The sequence below is a fragment of the Mustela nivalis genome (assembly GCF_964662115.1).
Source record: "Mustela nivalis genome assembly, chromosome: 2".
Taxonomy (NCBI): Eukaryota; Metazoa; Chordata; class Mammalia; order Carnivora; family Mustelidae; genus Mustela; species Mustela nivalis.
In genome coordinates, this window is record NC_139021.1 from 18,037,582 (window position 1) to 18,061,230 (window position 23,649).

The following is a 23,649-nucleotide window of genomic DNA, read 5'->3' on the forward strand; positions in this document are numbered from 1 at the left end:
GTCCTAACGGGCAGCAGTACAATATGTTGCAGAAATAGAAAGGTTCGATTTTTAACTGTGTTGCTGCAGTTTACTAGCAACTTTTCCCAGGCTTCAAAGGGACCTTCTGGAGACTCCTCTGATGTAAGAGGGTGTTCCCACTTCAGCTGTGGCCAGCAGATGCTCTGCAAACGCTCTTTGTCCGCGTGTGCTGATAAAAGCAAGGAAACTGTGAATAATGGAAAAGAATGGCAGGCAGTTCTTTTGCTGGCTCTGGCGATGTTAAACACAAGCGAAACACACACTTCAGCTTCTCCCTGGCAGAGTGTTGTAGTCCCCTTAAAATTTTTCACTCTTGTGAGAATGACTCACATCTTGGAGATGACAAGTTCCAAGTCTGGGGCTCCGTGCACCTTTAGCATTAGTTAAGGTGCCCGGTGGGAGTTTTCAGCATCCTGTCAGCTGTTTTAATTAACAAGGGATGCTGTGCTCTCTTGCCTTCCACTGGGAACTCACCATTTCACCGCTCCCCAGCTCCGAGAATTTTCCGTTGTGTTCAGATTACCTTTATCAGCCTCTGATGTCCTGAGTTAAGTGCCGGAAGGGGAACAAGCATCTGTGTATGTTGTTTTAGCTTCCTAATTGTTAGCCAATACTTGAAACTGTCATGGTTTGGGTTTTTTAAAACCCTTTCATAAGGGTTGGTTTTGATTTGGCTTCTTACTGCAGCTCTGTGAAGGGGCCTTGACAAATACTATTATCTCCTCTTGACGAAAGAATATAATGTCCACAAGCTAGCATCCTGGCCCTCCAGGCTGCTTTGCATTACCTGGGTTTTATTAGTTAGAGTGAAGTGAACTCAAAATTCGTAGTGGGTAAGCAAAAAAACAAAACTCAGCAATTCATTCTTGCTAACAGAGCGTCCAAGGCAGGTCTTCCTAATTGGTGTCTCGCTCCCTTTCATGTGGCTGTTCAAAAACCAAGATTCCTTGATCTTTGGGCTCTGCAAACCCCGGGGACCTTGTCAGTATGCGCATCGAGCCTGTGGAAGGAAAAGAGAGACGGCAGGAGATCCGCCCTCAAGTCCCTATGGGAAGTGGCCCATGTCAGGGTTCCAAAAGCTGGAACACCAGAGCCAGCCACCCCAAGCCATCTTGTGCTTAGGAGGGGGAACACGGTTGATGGAGAAGCCATACAGTTTCCTCAAAGCACAATGTGTTTCCACTCAGGACCACCTCAGTGTGTAATGACAGGCACTGGACTATAAATGATGCCTCTTGGATCTGGGAGACGTGTTGGCCACACAACGGGTAGCAACCAACATCATACCAGGTGCTGGGTGGGCATTCAATTTTAAGTCAACGTGGAGTGGGAAAACAGAGACTTTGAAGAGATCATTGCTTACCTTAAGTTTCCACTTAAAATAGATTTATTTTGCTTTCAAAAGCTGGTTGAATTCAAGAAAAAGGTCAAGTATTAATTATATATAGATATGACAAAAACCCCGAAGTCAGAGTGAATGATTGAAGATGGGGATGCCGTGTTTACAAACACCAGTGACATCTTTCATTATAGTTCATTATTGGAAGAGGAAGACATGAACTTCGGGGTGAGGGATTGTTATCATGGCTTATAGTAAGATAATATATATTTGGTTTTCATCTTATTCCTGGCACAGAGCTTCTAAAACCCTTGTGTTTTTTTTTGTTTTTGTTTTGTTTTAAGATTTTATTTATTTATTTATTTGACAGAGAGAGAAGAGATCATAAGTAGGCAGGGAGAAGCAGGCTCCCTGCTGAGCAGATGCAGGGCTCGATCCCAGGACCCTGAGATCATGAACTGAGGCGAAGGCAGAGGCTTTAACCCACTGAGTCACCCAGGTGCCCCAAACCCTTGGTATTTTGAAGTGAGAAGATAGAGGTGTCTTATTATGTTAATGGGGTGACTTTTAGACAGTCTAAGGGTGGGGACTCGCTGCCAGTGGAGCCAACCATTTGATTAGAGGATTGGAGCATCTAGTCCCACCCTCCAGGCCTCTGGGGAGTCTAGAAGGGCTGGAGATTGAGTTCAGTTGCCAATGGCCGGTGATTTAATCAGATACGCCTGTATAATGAAGCCTCCATAGACACGCAGAAGAGGAGAGTTAAGAGGGCTTCTGGGCTGGTGAACACGATGAGATTTGGGGGGAGTGGTGCTCTTGGAGAGGCATGGAAGCTCCGTGCCCTTCCTTCAGACCTTTTTTGCTGGCTGCTGCTCCTCGTAAAATAAACCAGGAATCTAGTGAATAAACTGGTTTCCTGAGTTCTCTGTGAGCCGCTCTGGCAAACTAAACAAACCCAAGGTGGGTGGGTCTTGGGAACCTCTTATTTAGAACTGGTAGATCAGAAGTACAGGTCACCCCCTGGATTTGGGACTGGTTTCTGAAGTTGTGGAGATGCAGGCAGTCCTGTGGGGTCTGATGCTATTGGGGGAGATGGTGTCAGAATTGAATTAAATCATGGGACAAGCACTGTTGACCGGAGAATTGTTGGGTACGTGGGAAACCTTGCCATCACATGCCAGGTAACTCTTGTATGTTTAGCTTTGTAGATATAAAAGGAAATTAAAAAAAAAAATTTCCTCCTATACTTTGGTTGTTCAAAGTCTTATTAGGAGATAACACAAACTATAGAGAGGAATACACAACCGGCTACCATTAAAAGCTGAAATGTGTTTCAAGTCTAATATATTACAGCATGTTGCTGTTTGTTCCTTAATTTATGAATGGTTTCTATAAACACTTACTGTGTGCTGACTGTGTTACAGTAAGATTTCTGATCCTCAGGATTTTTTGTGCTGGTGGTTGGAGGAAACAGACTTCTGATTAGAGGATTGGAGCATCTAGTCCCACCCCCCAGGCCTCTGGGGAGTGCAAATCAGAATTACAGGGGCTTGAGAGATGTATCTGCCGGGTGCCCAGGCTTAAAGAACTTTCAATGTCAGCAGAGATTTGGAGTCTAAATTCCCTCATGTAACGGATTAAAAAACCTGAGGCTCAGAGAGGTAAAGCGACTCAAGGTCACACACAGCTAATTGTTGGAAGAGTTAGTACTAGAATCCAGATCTCCAAACTTGGATGGCTGCATGGAGAGGGTGTGAGCTGAGGGATTTGCATTGGAGAGGAGATGAAATTTAGCAAAATCTCCAATGCATTTTTCACTGGTCAGTGTTGGGGGGTAGGGGGGACCTGTGGTATAGGAAGAAAGAATGCCTTGCTCTCTAGAACAATTAGGTTCTACACCTAGCTGTGGCCTCCTATGTAGAGTGTATCCTTAGGTAAGTGATCTAACATGCTAAAAAGAATACTTTGACATATTTTTTTTGACACGTTATGGTTTCCAGTAGCACCTTGCCACCATCACCTCCATTGATTCTTGAAACAGCCCTCTGGGGTCTACCAGAAGGGCATCTTTATCCCTATTTTGTAGATGAGAAAACTGAGGCGGTAGAAAGTCACAGAGCTGGTTAAGTGAGGAAAGTGAGCTTGGAGCTCTCGGGTGCTTCTAGCCCAATACTCCCCATGATGCCATGTTTACAGCAAGTAGGGGACAAGAGTGGTTAACCAGCAGTATCATTTGATTTTCTTCCAGATGCATTGTGAGAGGTTTCTGTGTATCCTGAGAATAATTGGAACCACGCTGTTCGGAGTGTCTCTCCTCCTCGGAATCACCGCTGCTTATATCGTCGGCTACCAATTTATCCAAACAGATAATTACTATTTCTCTTTTGGACTGTACGGTGCCTTTTTAGCATCCCACCTCATCATCCAAAGCCTGTTTGCCTTTTTGGAGCACCGAAAAATGAAAAAATCCCTAGAAACACCCATTAAATTGAACAAAAGTGTTGCTCTTTGCATCGCTGCGTATCAAGAAGATCCAGACTATTTACGAAAATGCTTGCAGTCGGTGAAGAGGCTGACCTACCCGGGGATTAAAGTAGTCATGGTCATAGACGGGAACTCGGAAGACGACCTCTATATGATGGACATCTTTAGTGAAGTCATGGGCAGGGACAAATCAGCCACCTACATCTGGAAGAACAACTTCCACGAGAAAGGTCCTGGTGAGACGGAGGAGTCGCATAAAGAAAGCTCGCAACATGTCACCCAGTTGGTCCTGTCCAACAAAAGTATTTGCATCATGCAAAAATGGGGTGGAAAAAGAGAAGTCATGTACACGGCCTTCAGAGCGCTGGGACGCAGTGTGGATTATGTACAGGTGGGTTTCCGAATTCCTGCCAGGGCAAACATACATTTAAATAAAGCAGCTTTTGTATCTCTCCAGGCATGTGCTATATAGCCCATCCTTGTCTCTCTGAACACAGTACTTCTTTCAGTTCATTTGAAAACAGCCTGACTGTTGAAAGCACATTTTGAAAGAGAGGGGGAAAAAAAAAATCTTGTGTAACTGTTAAGACTATCTACGAAAATGCTTAACTTATGCAGTGTTATGGGTTGGAAATCAAGATTATTTTGAACAGGAGACCCTTCCTTCCTACTCCCTCCCTCTCTCACCTTCTCTGCCCCCTCGGTTCTGCCAAGACAAATCCAACGTCATTTTCCACAGTCTTAAAATCTCCAGCCTGGTAAGAAAATAGTGTCTGCCGAGCAGAAGGGTCTTGAGAAAATCTGCAGGCTTGAGAGATGGCTATAAAAACGTTTTTCACAGAGACCGGGCAAAATGGGGGTGGTGAGAATGATTTTGATTTAAAAGGGTAAAGAATTCAAAACTGAGAGACAGAAAGAAAAGGAAAAAAGAGAAAAACAAACAGACAAAGAAAAAAAAAAGCCTTCCCAGAGCAAAACCAAAGTAATGTTTATTTCATTCCCCAAACAGCATTACCTCACTCACTGCACTTGACCTTTGAAAGCATTTGTGATGGTGTTTGCTCTCATGAAAATGAGACAGGCTGTGTCTGTCATTAATTCCCTGACTGCTCGCCCTTGGGTTTCTCCCCTCTTGGTTCTCACTGTAGCTTTCTTTAGAATGTTGGTACGGTCCCTGTGAATTTGCTCGTTGCAACTGTCTTGCAGATACTTTGTCAGGTTTTTGGCCATGATGATATGGAAAAGGGAGACCTATCTCTGACTTAAGAAAATCCGTTGGGATGCCCTTCTCATCCTCTAATAGGTGAAATTCTACTTTTCAGAAGAACTGTCATATACTTCAGGGGCCTTGATTCCACAAAGTCATGGGCAGTGGGATGACAGGTTCTGTGTCATGGGTTGGGAATGGACACTGCCTTCAGAATCTGTTGATGCTAGCTGGACGACCTCGACTGGGACCGACCACCTCCCCAAGCCTCAGTTTCCTGCATAGAATAAACCAATCTCATAAGGGGTTTGGGATTACCATGGGGGTAAATTTTGGTTAATAGCTGAAGAGTTTTGAGGTACCTTTTTTTTTTTTCCCTTCAGTTCATACCAGTCTGCGTATTACCATCTTCTGGGGAGTTGATATAGTTTCATTCTCTAGTTTCTCCTAGTCTCCTAATTTCTGGAATGGTCACAGTTGAGGTACTTTTTAGTTAACTCGGGACATTTTTATGTATTTTCATAATGCAACGTCAGGCCCAGAGACGGGAGGCAATTATCCTTTTATTTAACTTATCTTAATAAATATTTTTTAAGGTTTTATTTATTTATTTGATGCAGAGAGAGAGAGAGAGAGAGAGAGAGAGAGAGCGCACACCCACAAGTAGGGGGAGCAGCAGGCAGAGAGAGAGAGGGAGAAGGAGGGGGAGCCAGACATGGGACTCGATCCCAGGACCCTGGGAGCATGACCCGAGCTGAAGGCAGAAGCTTAACTGCCTTGAGCCAGCCAGGGTCCCTAAAATGACCCTTTTAAAGGAAGTGATGGGATGGCTGGGGAATTTATAGAGGGTTTGAAGACTGAAGCTCTGGGCCTAAAATGAAGAAGCATGTTTTGATATTTTGCCTTTAATTCTAGTTAAAACCATTGCTATGTTTGTCATTTCTAATCAAGATGTCATTGTGAGTTCTTTCTTTCTTTCTTTCTTTTTTTAAGCCTGTTCTTCCCAAATCCCTTCTCCCTTCACTCTTGTTTTGAATTTTGTTTGTATCCTTGACAACTTGACACTATGCCTGACCAGGACAAACTGTGAAATGTTAGAGTAGGCTTCTTGCTAGAGCCCTAATCAGGTTCGAGAACTTTCCTTCCATCAGGCTGAGGCCTCCAGAGAGACTGACCCAAGCAGCAGCTGTTCCCTTGGACCCTGAATCCTGCTGGAATTCTCAGCCCGTTCTATGCTCTCAAACAAGGGTATTTGAAAACCTTCTGGCATTCGGAATCCAGGTGATTCCATGCTGTCATCCCTCATTCCATCCCTGGATATTTAATCGTGTGTGTCCTATAAAAATGGAAATGTCCTATGGTTCAAACCAGCACATTCTCACCATCCATTCTGAGTGACCCAGGGTCCCAGCATTGCAAAGCCGAAGCAGAAAGACAAAGGAGAGGGGGTTAAAGGAGGTTGGCTACTAAGCATTTAAGTGAATGAATGGGAAGAGCAGGTGCTCACACATAAGAGAACACAGGGTTGGGGCAGCACACACAGGCTTGCTAACGTGGCTGAAGACACTGCTTAGCTGTGCAGATGCAGCCAAGGTGATTGGTCTCCTCTGGTTGCAGCTGGGTCTTGGGCACTGGTTAGCTCTCTTTCCACTTGACCTTGAGTAGTTGTCCTGCCTATTGCTCTCATGACCTATTATTTCATTCCTTCACCGCCCTCCCAGCACCTACCCAAACTTCCTCCTTAGCTATTAACACATAGCCCTGCCTCCTACAAGAGAAAATCAAAGGTACTGCTTCTCAATGCTGTCAAGGCCATCTTCTCTCTTCCTTGTTCACAGTCGCAAGGGTTCCCAGCTTCACCTCCTGTCTCAAGGTGAACCTTTCTGCATATGCGCCTGGGTACTCTGGAGCAGTTCCCTCTGATCTCCACCACTGCAAGGCTCTACTGCCTGTCCCTCCACCTGTCTCAGCTCTCCTGTCTGGTCGTCTCCGCCTAAAGCCTTTCAAATAATTAACACCAACCTAGAATACAGAGAGAGAAGCTTTAGCTGGGAGAAAGCCAGTGTAGTAGCAAATTCACCTAGGATGCTAGTGGCTGCTTTCAGAGATAAAGAATACAGGAAAACATAAATAATGAAGTGAGAAAAGAAGGAAATGAGAAATAAAAGAGGAGAATGGGGAAGATTTTCTGAATTTCGAATCAAAGTGTTTTCTGGAAAGAACTTTTTTTTCTTCCAAAGAGAGACAGATCTGTCTCATATGGCTTAAGTAAGGTAGGGCAAAGTCTGTCTTACTTTTGCAAAATAGTACTTCTATTAGCTTTTTAATTTAGTATAGTAACACATGGCGGTGTATTTAAAAATATGGAAAAGCACAATGAGCAAAGTTAAAATCCTCCGCAGCAAATACTTGACCTATAGATTCTCAAATTTGATACTTGACAGCATAGACCTTTCTTTTTTTTTTTTTTTTAAGAGAGAGATCACAAGTAGGCAGAGAGGCAGGCAGAGAGAGAGAGAGGAGGAAGCAGGCTCCTTGCTGAGCAGAGACCCCAATGCAGGACTCGATCCCAGGACCCTGAGATCATGACCTGAGCCGAAGGCAGCGGCTTAACCCACTGAGCCACCCAGGCGCCCCCAGCATAGACCTTTCTAATTTCCCCTATTTTGAAATAGTTTTCAGATTATATTGTAGTTCCTTTTTATGTTGTTTGTTTATTACTTATTAACAATTTCAGAAGACTTTTTAGTTGTACTTTGATATCTAGATTATGTAATTTCTTTATTCTTATGTCTTTTTACCGAACATGGATTTTCCAACCTAAGTGGCCACTGGTAACCATGTGACCGAGGTGTAACTATCATCATCCCCTGATGTGTGTATTAGGGATTGTCCAGGCACAAAATAACATATTAAGCATAAACATTTTCTACTGGGGAAGATTAGAGGAGACAATTTTATGATTAATTAATTTTTTTTTTAAGATTTTATCTATTTATTTGACAGATCACAAGTAGGGAGAGAGGCAGGCGGGGGTGGGGTGGAGGGAAGCAGGCTCCCTACTGAGCACAGAGCCCGATGTAGGGCTTGATCCCAGGACCCTGAGATCATGACCTGAGCCACCCAGGCGCCCTGATTAATTGCTCTTGACAGTATCCTAGGTATCCATGTTTCCTTTAGCAGGAAAAAAGTAAGACTGAATTATTCAAAATTGTAGAGCTGACCTTCATTATTCATGGAGTCTGTATTTGTAAATGACCCCACTCACTAAGATGTACTTGTAAGCCCCAAATCAGTACTTGCAGTGCCGTGGGGATCATTTGCAGACGTGGAGAACAGCATACAATTTGAGTCACCTGACGTGCATGTTCCCAACTGAGGTCAGAGAAGACTGTGCTCTCAACTGTCCTGTACATGGTACAGCACAGCGTAAACAAGGAGCTTCATAATCTGTTTCGTATCATGTTTCTCACATTGTTGTGCCTTCTGTGGGTGATACGGCTGTTTAAAGTGCCCCCCAAGTGTAGTGCTGAGTGCTGGCTAGTGGGACTGCCTCACGGAGAAGCTGGATTTGTTGGGGGGCTTCATTCAGAGGTCAGTAAAGTGCTGTTGGCCTTGAATTCTATGTTAATGACTCAAATTCACATTTTAAGATGTATTTAAACAGAAATGCAAATAAAACAGGATTCGGTATTGATCCATAGACAAAAATTTGCAGTCAGAGGCTCAGAGGAACTGAACCCCATATTTGTGCCAGAGGCAATTGTTTCAGTGTTCTCTAAGTGGTGTTCGTGGAAACTTTGTAGGACATAACTGTCAAGGACTGTGAGAATCACCCGATGTCATATTGCCTTGGTTCTTGTTCTCTATGGGAAACCTAAGGAATTCAAATACTCCGAGGGCCAATGTTGAGAATGTTGTGTCTTCTTGTATTGTTCATACTAGGGGGTGAGATTAGAATATGTTGAAATAGGAATGGGAATGGGGCAATCTGAATTCTAGACCTGACTCTTGTTTTCTTGCTATGGTAGAACAAATGATCTTTGAGATACATCCTGAGCTCAGAGCTTTAACTCTGTATAGTTGGTTCTTCTTCTTTCTCTTCCTCATCTTCTTCTTTGAAGACTTTTTTTTATTTGACAGAGACAGAAAGATCACAAGTGGGCAGGCAGGGGTTGGGGAGGGGGGAAGCAGACTCCCTGCTGTGCAGAGAGCCTGATGGGGGACTCAATCCAGGACCCTGAGATCATGACCTGAACTGAAGGCAGAGGCTTTAACCTACTGAGCCACCCAGGTGCCCCCTTCTTCTTCTTTTTTAAAAAATTTTCCAGGATAATTTTAATTCCTCTGACATTTTAATTTCTTTCTGGCAATACACCTAGACTTTGCATGAGTATAATCAAAAAACAAAGCCAAAAAATGGGGGGAGGGGGTTACCAGAATTTGCTTTTCATTTAGCAGTTACTGTCCCGTTTTTCCACTTTCATTTTTATTTTGTCATTTTTATTGTATTCTCTTTTTTAAGATTTTATTTTTGAGTAATCCCTGTACCCAATATGGGGCTCAAATTCACAACCCTGAGATCAAGATTCGCACACTCGACTGGCTGAGCCAGTCAGCTTCCCCTCACTTTCATTTTAAATCTGCCCTTTGCCCCAAATTTGGATTCTTGAATGTAAGCCCTGTGTTAAGTGGCACCATAATGGGATTTCCTGACTTCCTTCTTTAGAATGAGAATTCCAACCATTTGGAATAAGGGTGTTTCAATGGCTTAAGCCTTAAAGGTGATAACATTTGGTTTCCCATGTTCTCAGCTGGCTTGTCACTTTTTTTTTTTGCACCTTCTGTGACTTTTTTCACTCATGTGTAAGCCTTCCTAAAAAGAGAATGACCAATGACTCCTTTTTTAACCTTCATGTTTTGAAGAGATTCTAGGTTGACCAAAGTCAGTAATTATTTTACAATAGTTTGGATAATTCATTCTACCAAGAAAGGCATATATCTTCCTATTTTTTTTTTTTTAAAGCAACAGAGAAGGGCCAAATTGCTTAGATATCTATGATTGTCTTAGGTGTTCATGATGGTCTTAGATGTTCATTGACTAGATTTGAACCCCTTTCCGTAATCTCAATTGATGTAAGAAAAGGTGGTCTTCCTTATCTTCCTTCCTCTCACAAAAGATTATCTTTATTTTATTTTTTATTTTACTTATTTATTTATTTAACAGATAGAGAGATCACAAGTAGGCAGAGAGGCAGGCCGAGAGAAAGGGGGAAGCAGGCTCCCTGCTGAGCAGAGAGCCCGATGTGGGGCTCAATCCCAGGACCCTGAGATCATGACCTGAGCCGAAGGCAGAGGCTTTAACCCACTGACCCACCCAGGTACCCCTTATCTTTTTTTTCTTTGAGGGTATTTATTTTTTTTCTGGAATGGTTTTACTAATGAATTTCAAAGTGTCTTTTTAAGCTCTAAAATTTTTAGATTTTATGATTTTGTATTTGCCACTTTAATCTGAGGCTAGTAAATTTAGCTATAGCTTACCTGTAAGTTCCATTTATCCAGAATCCAAATAAATAGAAAATCAAGATTTTTGAAAAGTTGAAAGTATCATGCAATATTGATAAGGTCCTAGAAGTTTGTTATAATAAAATTAATTACCATATACTATGAACTTTTGAATAACCTTTTTGGTTATATGAGAAATTTTAAATTGTGTGCAATATTCTGTTTTTTTGTAAAGGTTATTTTCCATTCTTATTGTTTAGTTCCCCCATCTCCTGCATGTCTGTGTTCCCAACCAAATTATGTGCTCTTTCTTGGCAGATAATTGAATTCTTAAGTCCATGTTTAAAAAATAATTTTTTTAAAGATTTTATTTATTTATTTGACAGAGAGATCACAAGTAGGCAGAGAGGCAGGGAGAGAGGGAGAAGCAGGCTCCCTGCTGAGCAGAGAGCCCAATGCGGGACTTGATCGCAGTACCCTGAGATCATGACCTGAGCCGAAGGCAGAGGCTTAACCCACTGAGCCACCCAGGCGCCCCTTAAAAAATAAAATTCTGTCCCATACTTTTAGATACTTACAAAACCAAAGAGTATTTTCCTCTTTTAAATTGTATCACATTCAGCAGGTTCAACGTCAATGAGGCATGAAGTCAAGATGCAGCAAACACTTTTATAAGTTTTAATGGTCCCAGGGTCTATCCTTTGGGAAAGGATGAACTTTCACACGTTACACCCCAAGGGTACATTCAAGGTTATGAATGAATACCAATCAGCTGCAAACTGCTCTTTATTTATTTATTTATTTATTTTTAAAAATTTCTTTTCTCTAGTGAGTGACCTAATCTTTTACATTGCCTGCCCAGGATTCAGTTTTCTTTCTTTCTTTTTTTTTTTTTTTTTTTAAGATTTTTTAAATTTACTTGACAGAGGGAGAGAGATCACAAGTAGGCAGAGAGGCAGGCAGAGAGAGAGGAGGAAGCAGGCTTCCTGCTGAGCAGAGAGCCAGATGCATGATCCTGGGATCATGACCTGAGCCGAAGGCAGAGGCTTTAACCCACTGAGCCACCCAGGCGCACCAGGATTCAGTTTTCTTAACTTCAGCTTATTGGGTATTGGAGTAGGCATCAGTTTCCTCTTTCCCTTAGCCTTCACGTACTCACAGTAAGGATATGAAAGACCCCTTCTCTTTAGATGAGTGTCCTTAGCTTAGGGTCCTCTGTTTTTGGTTTGTCACTTCTGGTTTAGGTTTATCTCTTTATGTCTTCCTTTTATTGAGTATTTACTATGACCTGGCCATTATTCAGTGTTTTACATGCATTATCGAATTAACTTACCAACACAACAAACTTCAGTGGATGTGAGGGTCCATATTTTCCATCTGAGTGGTGAAGGCTTAGAAAGGTGAGGTGAAGGCACCACGGTCAAGAAACTAGTCCAAGGGGCGCCTGGGTGGCTCAGTGGATTAAGCCGCTGCCTTCGGCTCAGGTCATGATCTCAGGGTCCTGGGATCGGGTCCCGCATCGAGCTCTCTGCTCAGCAGGGAGCTTGCTTCCCTCTCTCTCTCTCTCTGGCTGCCTCTCTGTCTACTTGTGATTTCTCTCTGTCAAATAAATAAATCTTTAAAAAAAAAAAAAAAAAAAAAAAAAAGAAACTAGTCCAAGTTTATACAAACTTCGTGAATGGTGGATTGAGACCGATCTGTTTGGTTCCAGTATTTGCATGGTACTTTCTCTTCTACGATAGTGTGTTTCTTCTGGTACTAAACTGGTAAGAATTCAAGGAGGGCACCATCTTGTGTTTGCTAGTAAATAACTAGTAAATAAATAAAATCACTAAAAAGTAGTGATTTTTGGTGGTGGTTCTGACCTATCCCTTTTCCGCTAGAGAAATGCCCTGAGGGAAAGGAGGGGGAAGGAGGGAGACTCCATTTACTTCACGGTAAAGCTGGGTCAGGAAAGCTGGTAGCAGGGTCATGACCAAGAGTAAATTCCACACACTACAGAAAAAAATAGTTTCCCTGGGTCAAGGTTAAGATGAAGGGTCAAGCCTTGCAAGTAGGTAAAGGATAAAGGCAGCAGCAACAGAAGGGGTCCTGATTTACTTTCAACCTGTTAACTCATTGAATGAAGGCAGCCCGAGTAATTAAGATTTTCTCTTAATCTGTGTAGCTCTCAATGCCCTTTGAAAAGTGGTATGGGGGTGGAGGTGGGGGTGGGGAGATCCACCAGGCGGTCTGAAAGGAAACCCGTTAAAAAAAAGTGAAACATTTAAAAAAGTGAAACACAGAGACTTAACATTTTATTTTAGTCTTGGGTCTTAGAATTTGAACAACATTTGGTAGAATAGGTAATATTTCTAAAGGAGGGTTTTGTTAGGTTAAATTTAAGATCAATGAGATAAGTTGGAATGAATTTATAGTCTAATAATGGATGTAATAGACTACAAACTAATAGTTTGTAACTGAATTACAGATAGTTGCAGACACATTGAATTTGTTCATTGAGATAAGAGATCATCGATATGTAATCAATTCCTACAGTCATTCTAGAGATTCTCTGCTGAGCCATCCATTTGTGGTAAGGATTGTCATGATTCCATAGGTTATGGGTTTACTTAGCACAAAAATGTAAAGATTATTACCTTGTGCTAATGGTGTACTTTTCTATGGTCCTTTTCAGTTTACAAGGGACTTTGATATGGAGAAGCTCACTCCAGTACCATTCAGATGGTAAATGACTTGTTAAAGTTCTCAGAAATTATGAGATACAGGCCCCAAGACTTCTTGACTCTGAAGGCATTTGTCCTTATAATGGGCAAATCTTGGCCAAAGGAAAAAAATCTACCTTACCTAATGTTTTGCACCCTTTATGCCTTTCCTGTTCATACAACACATAAAGATGGAGGCAATGTTTAAAAAAAAAATCCACTAGAATTAAAATTGGGTTTAGAACGTACTTAATCTAAACTTTTTTCTTTTCTTTTTTTTTTTTTATTTTATGAAAGAGAGCCCTCCCCCTGCAACCAATTATTTTAGTCCCAGGGTTGGCAAACTTTGCTTGTAAAAGGCCTGATAGGAACTATTAGACTTGGCGGGCCATATGGTCTCTATTACAACTATTCCATTTTGCTGTTTTGGTGTGAAAGTAGCCATAGATGCTATGACAATGAATAGGTATGCTTGAGTTCCAGTACAACTGTATTTACGGATACTGAAATTTGAATTTCACATAATTTCCATGTCCCACAAAATAGTACTTAAAAAATTTTTTTTCAGTTAATTTAAAAGGTAGAAACCACTATGACCCCATGGACCATACCATAACAGGTGTCAGGCTGGACTTGGCCTGAAGATCCTGGTTTAGACCGGGAGGGGTGTTGGGGAGGGGTGGGGAGTGTGGAGTGGAAATGGGGGGACCTGGGGGGTGGGGGGAAGGGAGGCTGCCACCTCTTGACTGTGAAAGGGCAGAAGGAAGGAGGAAGAGAGCAGTGTTGGGCACTTCAGTTGATGATTCTGTGGCTGAGACTGAGGTGGCTGGTTCCTCCCGGAAGTGTCTTTGTCTTGACATTTTCCACTCATTTTAGTGAGATTTTGCTGACTTCATTTCCATGTCTCCTAGTGAGAAATCCTATGACTCATGATCATGTGGTTTTAAACCAATGACAGGGAGACACTCAAGTGTGAACAGAGAGACGTTTCGATTTGTTCTCTAATTGTTTCCTGTGGGCAAATCACGGCCTGTAGTTTGTCCCCAGGTGAGGTCAAGCTCTAGGTCAGCTGGTGTATGTCCCTCACAGTCTAGCCTAGAGCTAAATGGCCGACATTTAGGAAATTACATGCTTGTTAGAATTGGTGGGGTGGCAACTAGAAATCCTCTTCCCACTATACAGATACTCAGAAGGGCTCAAGTTGCACTCGGTAGAGAGTAATGAATACATACTAGTAGGTCCGTGAACATACATGCTGACTGTCCCAGATGATGGCTTTCCAACCGGCATTCTGTCACCAAAGAGCATCCAGAAACCCAGATTTTGAGCTTCTTATTTCTCTTTTTCTTCTTCTTCTTTTTTTTTTTTTTTTAAATACGGAATGCGTCACAGCTTTGGATGTCGCCCATACCCAGGGGCCACGTGTGTCTTCTCTGTATGGTTCCAAGTGGGAAGCCAGTCACAGAAACTGAGTTTCTCTAAAGCACTTTCATCCTTCTGATGCATATCCCTGCCCAGGAGACTTGTGGGAACTTTCCCTTCTGACACCGCTCAACCCACCATGAGAACAGTCTCTCTCAGAGAGCTGCTGGCGCTTTGCTGTTGGAAACTGGCAAGGACAGGACCCATTTAAATATTCAGAACCTCAGAAGTTTGGTTCACGGTTAGTCATTTCAAAGGGGCAGTTCCCTTGGCTTGCCTCTGCTCACAAGGCGGAGTTACTTAAACATTAATTCTAGATTGCCCCCTTCCTGTTGTTTTTAGGCTTATTTTAGCTTTCCGGTTTTACCTTTCCCAGCCTGAGTCAATAGAGGTGGGTGTGGCCATAGACTCAGGATGCTGGATGCTGAAGGTGGTTTGAACTCTTGCCTTCACAGCTTCTACCCTCATGATGGCTGGACAAGCTTGCCACCATCCATTTACAAACCGGTGAATAGACAAGGCACGCGAGAGGCAAAAAGTCACTTCTGGAGAAATTTGTTAAGGCTTGAGGCTAGCATACCAACCCAAGCATTAGTAAAATCCTATTTTCTATGGTGAAAAACTAATGCCTTGCTGTTGCCTAAGTGAGATCATGCCGGACCAAAATAGAATGCTGAAAAATGAAGCAACATAAACGGTTTTTATTTAGAAAATAAATGCTTCTAAACCAGTAAAATAAAATAAAAAATTCAGATGTTAACCCTAAAATTACTATGATAGTTAAATCCAGAGAGTTTATAAGGCTATAACCAAATACCCTGTATACTTTTAATTTACAAGTTTCAATAATGCGTTTAAATTGCTGTCTTCACCAACATTATATTCATTAATATATGTTAATATTTTTTGCAGAAAAATGTAGCTGTTAGTAAAATGGAGACAGACACAGTTTTAAAAATGTTGAACTTCGGGGCGCCTGGGTGGCTCAGTGAGTTAAAGCCTCTGCTTTCGTCTCAGGTCATGACCCCAGGGTCCTGGGATCCAGCCCCACCCCAGCTCCGCATAGGGCTGTCTGCTCAGCAGGGATCCTGTGTCCTCCAATCTGCCTCTCTGCCTACTTGTGATCTCCGTCTGTCCAAAAAAAAGTTGAATTTCTAGGGCACCTGGGTGGCTCAGTTGTTAGGCACTTGCCTTCGGGCTGGGGTCGTGATCAAGCCCCCCATCAGCCCCGCATTGGGCTCCCTGCTCAGCAGGATGCCTGGGTCTCCCTTTTTCACTCCCCCTGCTTGTGTTCCCTCTTTCACTGTCTCTTTCTCTGTCAGATGAATAAATAAAATCTTTAAAAATAAAATAAAATGTTGAAATTCCATAGTTATTTATGTGAGAGACTCCTACTGTATATGGGGGGGGGGGGAGAGAGGCCCCTTAAACTCAGTTTATGCTTCTTAGTTTTGTTTTTTAAACTAGTATATCAAGTCTGTATTATTTTAATGTAGTAGTATGGAGAACTGTAAAAATAATTACTTTTGATACAAGTAAATAGATTAAATTTTTTTTTCTTAAGATTTTATTTATTTATTTGACACAAAGAGATCACAAGTAAGCAGAGAGGCAGGTGGAGGGAGAGGGGGAAGCAGGCTCCCTGCCAAGCAGAGAGCCTGATGTGGGCCTCCATCCCAGGACCCTGAGATCATGACCTGAGCTGAACGCAGAGGCTTAACCCACTGAGCACCCAAGCGCCTCATAAACTAAATTTTGATTAAGTCCATACAGTGTAGTCAGAGTTGATGGCAAAATAATGGGAATTGCTGATATCTCTCCAGTCCCTATCAGTTATGTTGTTATTTGGATGGGGATGTGAGTGAAACTGGTTCATTACCGGTCAACTCTGATCAATTTTTTTCTACTAGGCTTTGCTGCCATGTCCAGAAAAGGATACTATCTTATTGGTATTAATCAGGGATAGAGAGCTGGGAGCATTTCCCTACTTCTGCTTTTCTTTGATCATGTGTTAGAAGGTCTGTTCACAGGTGTAACCTACCTGGCAGTAGTAGCCTTTCTCAGTGGCCTCACTCCTTCCTCCCCAAATGATTTCATCTGATTAGTGAGTATAGCAGAGCAGTTTGCTGGCTCCTCCTTTCCCCTTTCTTTTGGGAGTGGGCTACCACCAAGAAGCTGGCATCTTCCATCCTTTTAGAAGGGAATGCAGGTTATCTGAAGGAGGAGGCTGACCCCACTTAGATGTTACTTGGACTTGATAGGTCTGTCTAATACAGGAAAGTGTAATTATGAAACCTGCTATTCCACAGGTAATTAGATCTGTTCTCTGTATTCTTTTTAGGATTATATAGGTAATATTTTGGTCTCATCTCTCTTATTTTTCTGTCTCATTTTCCAGTAGGCTCAGAAATCAGGCTGGAAAGAAAAGTATTTATAACCCTGAGCCCTTAGAGCTCCAACAGAAGGGGCTCTCAGAGGTTCATTGGTAAACACTAACCCCAATAATTTTCTTGAAGCTATAGTTTGGTTTCGTTTCAGAATTACTTTTTTGGACCCATAGAAAGATTGTTTTTAAGAACAACTATTAGCATTTGTAGAATGGCTTAACGATAATTTACATTACACACAAAGGGCTAGATGAATACTTAATGTTTTAGAATAAGCAGGTGGTCTGCAGATCATGCTAGTTCCCTTCCTGATGCTGTATCAGTGGCTAAGTCCAGCTCTTAACGGACCAGACGTAAGAGAATTGCTTTCCAGTCTTTTAGTCATCATATTAAAATAGGGGGGAAATTATTGTTAAACATGCTCTCTTTCAATAGTCTTCATAGGATCTTCTGACCATCATTCAGACCTGAGGGATAAGTTGCATAAAGGGCTTGTCTAAGACAATAGCAACAACAATAAAAAAAAGACCTCAGTGACCAATCTAAGATGTTTACCAAGTCCTGGAAAACTGGGATGTTACCTGGGACTTAAGACTTTCATTGCCAAGATGAGGAATAGTGGTGGTAAACCAAGACAACCTGCTTAGCCTGCAGGGCACACTTAGCACTGCGCCTGTTTCTTCCGGCTATGCCATTTCCTTTAGTACTGAGCATGCTGTTTGTAATGGTCATGGCAAAACAAGCTGTCATCCCTGCAGTACTTGCTTATTGAGGCCCTGTGACAGTCAAGCTGAAGGCCTAATCTGTGTGCCCAGTTTTGACAGTAGTGATCACACTCCTACTTCTTCCTCTTCTTTAACTCATTTCTGCTTTCTTCTTTGCAGGTCTGTGATTCTGACACCATGCTTGACCCTGCCTCCTCTGTGGAGATGGTGAAAGTTTTAGAAGAAGACCCCATGGTTGGAGGTGTCGGGGGAGATGTCCAGGTGCATATGGCTTCACTTCCCATACGCCTCCCTTTTAGATAACGCTCACACACTGATTCTTTGAATGTATATTCACTACACACCAAACTCTCTGCCAAATGTTGCTTTGGTGATAGAGACACATGAGTATGTGCCTTGGACCCACTTTATTGCCTCTTTTCTTTCCTTTTCTTTTAAAAAGATTTTATTTATTTGACAGAGATCACAGGTAGGCAGAGAGGCAGGCGGTGGGGGGGGGGGGGAGGACAGGCCCCTGCTGAGCAGAGAGCCCGAAGTAGGGCTCGATCCCACGACCCTGAGGTCATGACCTGAGCTGAAGGCAGAGTCTTAACCCACTGAGCCACCTAGGCACCCTGTCTCTTTTCTTTTCTACATTGAAAAAAAAAAAAAAGATTTTTTTGGTGTTGTTGTTTAACCCTGGAATGTAACTCTTGTTAGGTATGGCTAATAAGTTATATGTTATATATAATTAATTTAAATGTGTAATGATCTCCATATCTTCTTGAACCATAACTTAGTGTTCTGGTAAAATCTGATGTTGGGGACACCTGGGTGGCTCAGTAGGTTAAAGCCTCTGCCTTCGGCTCATGTCATGATCCTGGGATCCTGGGATCAAGCCCCACATCAGGCTCTCTACTCAGCAGAGAGCTTGTTTCCCACCTCTCTCTCTGCCTGCCTCTCTGCCTAGTTGTGATCTCTGACTGCCAAATAAATAAATAAAATCTTAAAAAAAAAAAAATCTGATGTCAAAGTTCATTTAGTTGTGAAGGTAAAAAAAAAAATGGAAGTGCTGAGGATGGATTCTATATACCTATGTATTTAAAAGATAATTAATATATGGTTGATTAAAAATTCAAATTGGAACACGAAAGAAGAAAAAATTGCAACTTAGATTTATACTGGTAAGAAAGGCAAAGGAACAAATAATTAAATGGGTTTTCTGATTATGACTTATTTCCCACTTATAATTATTTATTTCCCATTATTTGCTAAAAATGGAGAAACCATGAAGTTGATATTAATGAAGGCAACTTGGAGTCTGTGGGATGGGAAATGCACATATATGTGAATATGTGATAACATGCGAAGATTACAATGAGTGCTTTGCAAATGCGTGATCAAATTTTAGCAAAAGGTGAGAAGCCCATGGAAACTTAACTTTAAAAATTAGGTATTGTGGGGCACCTGGGTGGCTCAGTGGGTTAAGCCGCTGCCTTCGGCTCAGGTCATGATCTCAGGGTCCTGGGATCGAGTCCCGTATCAGGCTCTCTGCTTGGCGGGGAGCCTGCTTCCCCCTCTCTCTCTCTGCCTGCCTCTCCATCTACTTGTGATTTCTCTCGGTCAAATAAATAAATAAAATCTTTTTAAAAAAAATAAATAAATAAAAATAAAAATTAGGTATTGTGTTGCTATATAACCCATTTTATACGTGCATGGAGATAATGAAGGCAAAGACAATGCCTGGAATAGACAAACAGCCTGGTGATAAAAGAGGAAGCATGCAAAATCCAGATGAGAACCGTGCAAAATTGAGATGGAGGAAAGAATTTAGAAATACTGCCAAGAAAAAGCTGATAACTTTCAATAGCCTTTACATAGAGCATTATTTCAGGACTTAAGTTTTGGGGAGAGGCCAGAACAAACAGTTTAATCACTGGCATTGCATAAAGGAGGACAAGAAGGAGAAAGAAAATTAAAGGAATTGAATGAGTTGGAAATTAACCAGAACAGGAGAGAATAGGGCTTAAAAACCTTCAAATCTTAGATGGTAGGAAAGAGTGGGAAAATTTAGGAACTGAGAACTAGAGCCTAAAAACACACTCAATATCACAGCATAACAAGAACAACAACAACAAAAGCCCTGGGCAAAAAAGAGGACAGCGTCATGTAGGAGAAAAACGGTTTCTCATCCAGGAGTCCCAACACAGGCACACAATTTATCAGATTAATCCAGTAACACAGAATCAGAGAAAATGAAAAACAATCATGTCAAAAATAAGAAGGATGCTGATACAGGAGGATCAAACAACAAACCTCACTTTAGGTAGTAATCTCGTGATGATGTGGATTTTGTTGGTATTTTAGTGGGGGCCTATGTTTTATTTATTTGGTTTTTTTTGTTTGTTTGTTTGTTTCTTCTTGCAGATTTTAAACAAGTACGATTCCTGGATCTCCTTCCTCAGCAGTGTGAGATACTGGATGGCTTTTAATATAGAAAGGGCCTGCCAGTCTTATTTTGGGTGTGTCCAGTGCATTAGTGGACCTCTGGGGATGTACAGAAACTCCTTGCTGCATGAATTTGTGGAAGACTGGTACAATCAGGAATTTATGGGCAGCCAGTGTAGTTTTGGTGATGACCGGCATTTAACGAACCGAGTGCTGAGCCTGGGCTATGCAACAAAATACACAGCTCGATCCAAGTGCCTTACGGAGACACCGATAGAATATCTCAGATGGTTAAACCAGCAGACCCGTTGGAGCAAGTCATACTTCCGAGAGTGGCTGTACAATGCTATGTGGTTTCATAAACATCACTTGTGGATGACCTACGAGGCCGTGATCACTGGATTCTTCCCTTTCTTTCTCATTGCGACAGTCATCCAACTCTTCTACCGGGGTAAAATTTGGAACATCCTCCTCTTCTTGTTAACTGTCCAGTTAGTAGGTCTCATAAAATCGTCCTTTGCCAGCTGCCTTAGAGGAAATATTGTCATGGTCTTCATGTCCCTCTACTCAGTGTTATACATGTCAAGTTTACTTCCTGCCAAGATGTTTGCAATCGCAACAATAAACAAAGCTGGGTGGGGCACGTCTGGAAGGAAGACCATTGTTGTCAATTTCATAGGACTCATTCCAGTATCGGTGTGGTTTACAATCCTCCTGGGGGGTGTGATTTTCACCATTTATAAGGAATCTAAAAAGCCATTCTCAGAATCCAAGCAGACAGTTCTCATTGTTGGAACGTTGCTCTATGCGTGCTATTGGGTCATGCTTTTGACGCTTTATGTGGTTCTCATCAATAAATGTGGCAGGAGGAAGAAGGGACAACAGTATGACATGGTGCTCGATGTATGATCTTACGTTGTTTGACGTTTGCTGTCACATACGCAGACACACACAAAACCTTAGTTCCTCTTGGGACTGTACAGTATTGTGGCATCCAATAATGCCACCAAAGGAGACACATCACTGCTGCTGGGACTTGAACCAAGACATGTCTCTATGGGTTTATTTTGATTCAGCCAAAGGAAAACAAGACATCAATGAGAAGAAACTCAGATTTAACCTGTTATTTCTATGAAAATGGGAAGCATTCTTTGTTTATGCACTTTTTCCTTATGTACATCTGCCTAACAGTGTTTGCCCTATATACCTCACTAGCCATGCTTTATGTGGGTTATCATGGAAGAAAAGGATTTTGGAAACTCAAGGAAAAGTTCTTACAACGTATACAACCTAACTTATGGACTGTGTCGATAGCTAATTTTTTTTTTTTTTTTAGAAAGGATTTTCTGTTTAATTCTACCAAATGAGATGCCAAAGGAAATTTCAAAGGCCGTTGGCTGTGCTGTATTTTTATATAATTGTACTGTGTTTTAAAATTTTGTATGCTGATTTTTAAAACAAATTTTGCATATTCTATATTTTACTTCTCTGCCAAAATACACCTGTTCTTTTTTATTATTATTAAAATAGGTTCTGAAAAAATTCATACTTAAAAAAAAAAAAAAAAAAAACTACCCAAAATGTGAAGCGTGGTTGACTGATGTTGTTCATGATAGAAAGAATAAAATGTTTCTCTCTCTCTCTACCTTTTAACATGGAATAGTTTATTTCTGTGAAAAATATTTAAACTTTCAATATTTTAACTTTTTTTTTTTTTTTTTCATTTCTTTTAGAAAAGGCCTTCACACTTTGGGAGTAGAAATACATACTTAGGTGCACACACACAAAAGGAAATCATTGAAAATCAAGGCCAAAGGGGGTAGAAAAGTGCAATTTTTCACAAGATTCTTAAAAAAGTGGGGGGTAATGCTAGTCCTTGAAAGAAAACACTGGGCAAATATGGAGCTTCTGGCAGTGTTTTCTCAGGCTGAGTAAAAGGGAAAGTGGAAGAAATTACCTGTGTCATTTGGACAAGTACAATGCAGTTCATCGTTTGTTCTGTGGCCTGAATTCACCAGATCCTGTCAACAAACTGAACATAATCGACCTGTCTCTTTCAGCTTGCCAGTTCAGTTTCCATGTTACTAGGACTTTTACACGGGTGAGTTGGCTACAATTGATAAGTGTAAAAGCTTATAGATTACAAAATTGGCGCATTAAACTCATCATCCTCCTTCCCAGGGAGGATATTTTTTTCTGAATTCATACAGATAGTCACTCCATTTGTCCTGCTACTGGCCTCCATAGATAGGTTTACGTAATCAAAATAATACCCAGGTTTAAGAAGTATATCAAGAATTGGCACATGAACAAATGAAGGAACTTGGTTCCCTTAACCCGGCTAATTTCACTACTCTTAAGGGCCTCAGTTACCTGCTTTGACTTTTGATGTGACCCATCTTGCCTTGTAGCTGGTGCTGTGTAGACTTGTGTTAGAAACAATCAAACACATGAGTCGTTGCATAAAACATGTTGTGATGAAGTGGAGTGTGAATGTGGAGACATGTTCAACCACGTGCTTCCTCTCCATGCAGACGCCCTGTTTCATCTATTCTGCCTAAGAAAAAGCTGCACATTCTACCTTTGGACTTCAAAAAGGTACATAACCATTCTGCAACTCAGACTCACGGATGGGAGAGTTTGTGGGAAACAGAGCACAGCATGCCAATAAATGAAACTAAAACTTGAGTTTGCCTTTTTAACTATTTATGTTCTAAGTTAAGCTTTGATAACTTTCAAATGTCAAATTCTCTCATTCTTTTAAGAGATTGAATTAATTGCCTGTATTTATTTTAGCAATTATTCAGTGTATTTCCAGTATAGGATGTATAGTATAATTGATTTTTTGTAAATAAAATATTTTTGATAAGAGCATTGCCTTTTTTTCTAAGGGAAGGGGGCATTTCAAACAAAAGCTTTGTTTCCTGATTTGTAGCGGAATAGATTTTCAAGATTGGGGTATGCAGAAAACAAACAAACATGCCTGGTCAGAGATAATAAAAGTCACTTATATTACTAATCATGAAGCAGAAATCCCCTAAATTGGTGTGGTTTGGAAAGCTGGAAAACAGATACAGAGAAAGATTCAATTCATATAAACTTTGCCTTTAATCTTAACCTTCTACTTCCCTTGGAAACAGCTCAACAACTTTTATTATAGTAATTTATCAGAGTGGGAGGGATACATTTTCAGAAAAGTCATAATCAAGTTTGTTTAATTGTATTTATAAATAATAGCAATATCTTAAAGTAACTTCAAAACCAATAGAGAGCAATAATTAAATGAATTTGGGCATTTCCAAACAATGGAACATTATTACCCATTAAAATATCCTCAAGATACGAGAAGTTGGGCAAATGTTACACTGAAAATGTATAACCATTTTGTACAGTAACATCCCGATTTTGTAAAAATACAGATGTTTAA

At 41.3% G+C, this 23,649-nt stretch overlaps 1 protein-coding gene across 2 annotated transcripts in view; it reads left to right on the plus strand.

Annotated features, from left to right (window-relative positions):
• Positions 1-23,093, plus strand: part of HAS2 (hyaluronan synthase 2) — a 34,159-nt gene extending 11,066 nt beyond the window's left edge. The window contains exons 1-4 of one of the 2 annotated variants that reach the window (XM_082719427.1): positions 2,509-2,541; positions 3,609-4,235; positions 17,955-18,056; positions 20,202-23,093. In XM_082719427.1, the coding sequence (XP_082575553.1) occupies positions 3,609-4,235; positions 17,955-18,056; positions 20,202-21,131 (1,659 nt within the window). In that variant the 5' untranslated portion in view covers positions 2,509-2,541 and the 3' untranslated portion in view covers positions 21,132-23,093. Of the gene's footprint in view, positions 1-2,508; positions 2,542-3,608; positions 4,236-17,954; positions 18,057-20,201 lie in introns of those variants that run through there. The other variant, XM_082719426.1, reaches the window with a different exon arrangement.
• The last annotated feature ends 556 nt before the right edge of the window (positions 23,094-23,649 follow it).